The 6,713-nt window shown below is 29.7% G+C and overlaps 1 protein-coding gene across 1 annotated transcript in view; it reads left to right on the top strand.

The window, feature by feature from the left end:
- Window positions 1–3,850, top strand: part of LOC139425221 (choline/ethanolamine transporter flvcr2a-like) — a 15,284-nt gene extending 11,434 nt beyond the window's left edge. The window contains exon 5 of the mRNA XM_071179159.1: window positions 2,341–3,850. Coding sequence (XP_071035260.1) covers window positions 2,341–2,441 — 101 coding nt within the window. The 3' untranslated portion in view covers window positions 2,442–3,850. The remainder of the gene's footprint in view (window positions 1–2,340) is intronic.
- The last annotated feature ends 2,863 nt before the right edge of the window (window positions 3,851–6,713 follow it).

The raw sequence follows: 6,713 nt of genomic DNA, 5'->3' as shown, positions 1-6,713 counted from the left end.
TATCAGCCTCATAATTACCGGTAAGAAAATACGGCTAATAAAGATTTAATAAAAAAAATACAAATAGAGAACTTATTGATTAGCAAATATGCAGCTTATAGTTATGCAGCAGAATATGATAATAACTGCAACATGATACTAAGATTATTTATTATTATGATTATATATATAACTGTATCATAATTGCAACAAAAACTTGCATTTAAAGAAGTCATAAATTATTTCATTTTAAAGTTTTCATGATGTATTTTACATTATCTTTTGTCTCATCTCAAAAGTTATGTGCAGTGCACAAAACAAAATGGACCACTCTGAATAACTTTTTATCTAATGATCAAATCCTCACGTTCTAGGACTCAATTCTAATAACCTCAAATATGCTAATAATTTAGTGAAGATTATATTTTTTTAAAAATCAGACACATAAATGTATTTTCTCTGAATAAATATGCCTTTTTTCCAACGGATTTGGATTTTTGAGCCCAAAAATAAAGGCTGGCTGCCACAATCTGGGAAATAGCCAGAGAGCTATCCAAAGTTTAGACCTCATAATTTTCAATTTTTCTTTTTGTGTATTTCACAATATCTCTGGAATCTCTTTAGCGAAATGAAAAGTTTTCGCACACAATTTTAAAATTCGTTTATCCTAAGATAGCTCTATGTAAAAAAAATGTAAGAATAATTTATTTATTTTTATTATTTTATTTCATAATATTTGAAAACATTTTGAATTGCAAGGTATATAACTTTTTCTCATTTTTTAAAATGATATAAGAAATTGTATACCTTACAATTCAAACTTTATGTTGACTATTATTAAATAAAATGATAATAAATAATAAATATTTACTGAAACTTACTTTTTTTAACGAAATTTTCTTTGTATTAACGAATCATCTAATTGTGTGCAAATATTTTTCAATTCACTTAAGCAATTTTCGAAATCTGGTGAAATAGACAAAAAGTAAAATTAACATCAAGGGGTCCAAATTTTGGATCATCCTCCTGATCAACCAATGAGGTCTATATTTTCTAAATTTTGAGAGTCAAAAAATCCGAGTTCGTTGAAAAAGAAGTATGCTTATTCATAGAAAGTCCGTTTATGTGTCTGATTTCATAACTAAAATATCGTCTGCACTAATTAATTGGCTTATTAGAGGTTAAATTATTAGAGATTAGAGGTGCTTTTTTTTAAAATCTATCAAGCACTATACCTTGGCAAACAAAGATTCATACCTGTTTATCCTGGTGGACAAGAACTATACTATTAATCATGGTTTCAAGAAAAACATATTTAAACCTTAGGAGCATAAATATGTTTGGGCACTGCTGGTGGCGAGCCGAATCGCGAAACGGATTTGCGGCTTTTCCTGGCCACTGCGTAAAACAACATCCCCAGTACTTCCGGAGGTCCGTACGACCTAGGCTTCTCGGACATGGAAACCACACAGCCGTCACCCATCAGAAGCGTGTGCAGTTCCACACACCTAGAGCCCATTCCTACAGCCCTACAGACCCACTAAAGCTCGTCTGCCTGATGTTGTTGAGAGGGAGATTGATTAAGACATAGAATATAAATGAAACATTAAATGAAACAGACGCACTTAAGAACGCTTTAATCTGTTAAAAACAATAGTTAGGTAGCTCTGCCTAATCCAAGAGTTGCCTTTCCCATTTGACCCAAGTGATGTGCATCACTTGGGTTAAATGAGAAAGCTATTGTGAAGGTTACAGAGTTAGGGATTGAACTTAAAAGCTGAGTTAAGTTAAATTGTCTAATGTAAGTTGTGATCAATGGTCGGACGTTATTTGAAAGATAAGGAGGATTAGCCTGGTAACCATCCTTTGGATTTAGTTTAATGCAGATCTTACATATTTATTAAGTTGAAATTATTGAATACACTGTTGATTTATTGAATACAGAGCTAGGTCACAGTACATATATAAAAATAACATATAAGTGTATATTGCATAAGATTAATGGCGAATGGCAATAGTTTTAAAAAACTATATATTACAGTCATAAGTATGCTTATTAGGATTTGGGAGAAGATGTGTTTAAAAATCGAAAAATAAAACACGAAAATCTATTTTTATTCACAAAAATTCTATAACCTGCCTTGGGAACACTTCCTCTCATTCTAAGAGCCCCAAATAGCTAGTTAGTAAACACTGTAAAGTAAAAAGAGTTTAAATAATAGTAATACATTGTGTCTATGAAAAATTAGTAATAATAATAATCGTATTATCATAATTTTAGGGAGGTAAAAACATGCATTTAAATATTTTTTTTCAAACAACAATTTCTAAATAATATAGTTATCACGTTTTTCATTTCAGTGTTCCTAACATCAGAATATAAAAGGAGTAAAAACCATACAAAAGAGGAGACTCATCAACCTCATATTTCAGAAGAAAATGTTGAAAAAACAGTTTTCTGAATTTTAAAAACATTAATTGTTTAATTTTGCTAACTCCACGTTCGACTCCAAGCATTAAGAAGCTTGTAACTCAACAAGTGATTGATTCGGTTATCTTCTAGTCCGATGTTTGACTGACTCAGCTTTTTACCACAAGTATCAAGTTACTTGAAACTCATCAAGTGTTTAAATCGGTTATTTTCATGTCCGATGGTTGAGTAAAGGCCAGTTTATAGGATCCAAGTATTGGACGAAATTGATTGAAATTTTTGGAAACTTGTTTTGCTTGTAGCTTGGATCGTGATAACCATCTTCCAAGTTCTTGGCTCAAGCCCTTGGATGATGGTAGAGCTTGTTCTACTTTCCATACAAGTTATTCCTCCCATAACCAATCAAGTTTTGTGACGTCAACAAGCAGGCATCATATTATGCCATTTTGCTGTCCGTTTTCATATATTTTAATCCAAATTAATCTGTTAGGGTATATTTGAATTATTATAACTTTATTTGAACTTATTTAGTAATTTCGAATTCTTGTAAGCATGATTTTATAATGTTTAGTATAAACAATACGCATGCGCAGTTTTTTCATCCGACCAATGAATGACATTCAAGAACTTGGATAGTGTTGACGATTCATCCCATTTCTTGGAGAGAGAAGTTTCTCCAAGTCTCGGATTCAAGAACTTAGACCATGTAAACAGGCCTTAACTCAATGTTTCCTCACAAGCATACGTAACAAGCAGTTTACCAATGTTCATCAATTGGTGAATTGCTGAATTGGCGAAATGGTGAATGTTCACCAATTGATTTAATCAAATGTTTATTTTCATGTCTTCGATTTTACTTCCTACATGCATGTGAATTGCTAAATAATAAATTGAAATCTCAGTACACTCTTTCATTCATTCATCGATGAATAAAAGGATTGTGACAATATCGTGATAAACCATTTTCCCCCAAAGATTACATTCTTCCATCAGACTGTCTCTAAAAATTGTTTCTGAAAAGAGATACTTTTTGAAGTGTCTGAAATATCTATTAGATGGCAGTACTATATACAGAAATATTATTCCTTTCCATGCTCCTGCCTTATATTTTTTTCCAATTATTTCGCAAATTCAATTTCACCAACACGTTCATTCAATTCTTTTAAGAGAAAAACCCACTTTGGCGGAATTTATATGTAGTCGTTGTCACGCCAGAGACCACAATCTTACACTAACCGCAATGCCCTGTCCAGTCACTCGCCTTTTGAGCGATAGGGAGGAGGGGTGTAAGACACAGGTGTAAGAATGAAAGCTATATGTAACCAGAAATGAAAATTTGTAGCTTTTCACCGAAAACGCTTTCCTGAACACTTCGAAAAATGTTGCCAAATATTATAGGTTGCTATGTGCTTGAAATGTATATTTTTGAAGGATTAATAAACTCTCATATTACTAAATATTTCTTTATAAATGTCTTTTATGATTTTCGTACTTCTTAACAAAAATGTGTCACACAAATTAATAATAACTCATCTGTAACATGACACGATTCTCGTTTCCAAAACGTAACCTGAAAAGCTAAACAATAACAAAAATAGAGTTACTAATAATTGTGCATTTTTCTGTAACAAAGGCGTTCCTTAAGAAGGACTCTTAATATAGTAAAAAAATTATCAATAATTATGCAAAGTTAAAACAGCTGAAATAATCTTTTTTATTCAAGTAAAGGAATATTTCTACACTCTCAGAAAAATAAGTTCAACGTTGTTGAATCATAATATCATTAATTTGAACCACAATTTGGTGCAATCCTGATAATATTCTTCCGTGCAAGTTGAACAATAGTATCGTGTAATTAAATGATAACGTGATTCATCTTCGTTACACATTTGTGTATGTAGAAAATTTGAACAATGTTATGCTTTACTACAGTCTAAATTTTTTGAGAATGTACAACTTGAAAACTGTTTTTTCATCTTCAATTAGGTTTAAAAATTTAGCTTTTGATTTTATCTGATCTTAAAAATTATTACTTAAGGTATAATTATCACTTCAGAGAATTTATCTTGTCCCACGTCCCCAGTTCAAAAAGAAATTAATGTTCTTAAAAATTTGAAAAAGAAATTTTTAAGAACATTATTTTTAAATCCAAAAATATATTTCCGAATAATAAAAATATTCAGGTTAACACAAAAATTACAAATTTTCGAAAATTCATCAAAATCAATACATTTATTAGCCTCTTTATCACTACCTCTTTTATATCTATACTTTGAATTAAATGATCTAGGAAAATTAAAAACTTTAAATTTATCATAAATACAAAAATCATCAATATTAATAGTACCTTCACCATTTAATTTACTATTTAAAGATAAGAAAAAAGAGTTTAAAGACAGCTAATATAAATATTTTCTAAATTAAGCCTATTATCTAAATTTTCCATAAAATCCAAAATAAAAAGAGCAACATTATCAAAATCATGAAATTGAAAATATAAAATTTCTTAATTTGTTGTACCATTATTATTATCATTAAAGAAATTTTTGCAGCATATCTGTGAGAATTAATTCTCTTATGAAATTCTAAACTAGTTTGTCCAATATAACATAAATTGCAGCAATTACATTGAATTAAGTACATTATATTAAAACATTTACAAAAAAATACATTGGAATGGCAATCAATTTGTTGATTGTCAGCTAAAGGACAGGTTTCGCAATTTTTATTTTTACATTTTTTTATATTTTTTAATTTATTTAAACACAAAATTTGACTTAGTATCTTTTTATCCGAAGTAATCACCAAGTCAAGATTAACATCAGTGCACATTGTTTGGGAGCGCGACGAAACATGCGCCATGAAATAAATATTAATAGTACTTGACTTAAAATTAAATTTAATCTGAAAGGCAAACAGTTAGACAAAAATTAACTCAATTAATAGACAAAGAACAAAACGCATGGGACGTTTAAAGATTTAAAACTTTAAAAAAACATTTAAAAAATCTTGAAACAATTAAATAAGTTTTCTAAATAATTTTTCAAAACAGAAGAAGCAATAAAACACTTTATATAATTTTTCAGTAATTTGCAATAATTTTTCAAAACAAAATGCAGCTGAAACCAGATTTGAAAATTACATAATAAGAAAAGATATCAAAATAAATGAAACAATTAGAAAATACACTTACAGTGGAAAAACGCGCAATGCAGCAGAAATTCCGAAAGGAAAATAAAACCGAAAGAATAAAGAAAAACAATGAATAATGAAAAAGAGAAAAAAATGACAGCTGAACCTTATTTCGTCAGGGGGTACCAGCCCCCGGAAGTCATAAACGCGAAACCTTTTCTATCGAGAGAGCACGACAAATGTTTAAGTTGCACTCTCTGTACCCCAAAAGTTTTGCCAAAGTCCAGGTAGAGAAAATACAATACAAAAAACAAATACAAAAGCATAAAATCTAAACTAATACAAAAGAATACAATACTCAAAATCTTACTTGAAAACAAATTCAAAAACCAGATTACACAATTGACTATACCAAGCATCAACTAAATTGAAATAAACGAAAAAACAACGCCCGTAATTTAATGCACAGAAGGAAGAAAAAGAGCAAGAAAGTAGTTGCCAACATTAATAGAAATACATAACCGGGGCAACTCGGGCAAGACTTGATCAGGTACTATTAAAAGAAAAAACGGAACTAATAATTTTCAATCATTTTCTTAATTTTAAATTCAATATTACAGAAATTAAAAGGAAACGTAAAATGTCAATTTATTTGTTTTATCCTAATTAGTTTAAATCAAAAGAATCAAATACACAAGTGTCCTCCTCTTCTTTGAATTTAAGACTCGTGGAGCCATTTTACTGATATAATAATTCGATTAAATCGTATACCCAGAATTTGTGGAGTCATTTTGAGAATTTTGAGTCATTTTTTTGTTCATGACGTCTTTATGTTGTAGGTAAAGGTTCGTTGAACATATAAAATAAAATAAACCTTTAAATGAATAATATATTATAAAAAATAATAATTTAATAAAAATAAAAGTTAACTAATAAAGAAAAGCGATTGTTTTGTTTTAAAACATTCCAAAAATTTCAACAAAAAAAAATTATGTATCGAATTACCCGAAGCTTTCCTTCCCCTCTTCAGCAGCATAGCATTCCTTCCTGGGGAATTTTTGATAGAACTAACCCTCAATTGCGTTACATGATGAAGAAAACCACAAAAACATCCCATGGTCAGTCTGGCGGCAAGAGGATTCTAACCCATGATCCGTCTACCACTGAAGAT

This window comes from Parasteatoda tepidariorum, chromosome 3 (assembly GCF_043381705.1).
Source record: "Parasteatoda tepidariorum isolate YZ-2023 chromosome 3, CAS_Ptep_4.0, whole genome shotgun sequence".
Classification (NCBI taxonomy): domain Eukaryota; kingdom Metazoa; phylum Arthropoda; class Arachnida; order Araneae; family Theridiidae; genus Parasteatoda; species Parasteatoda tepidariorum.
This window is presented reverse-complemented; position numbering and strand designations above follow the sequence as displayed.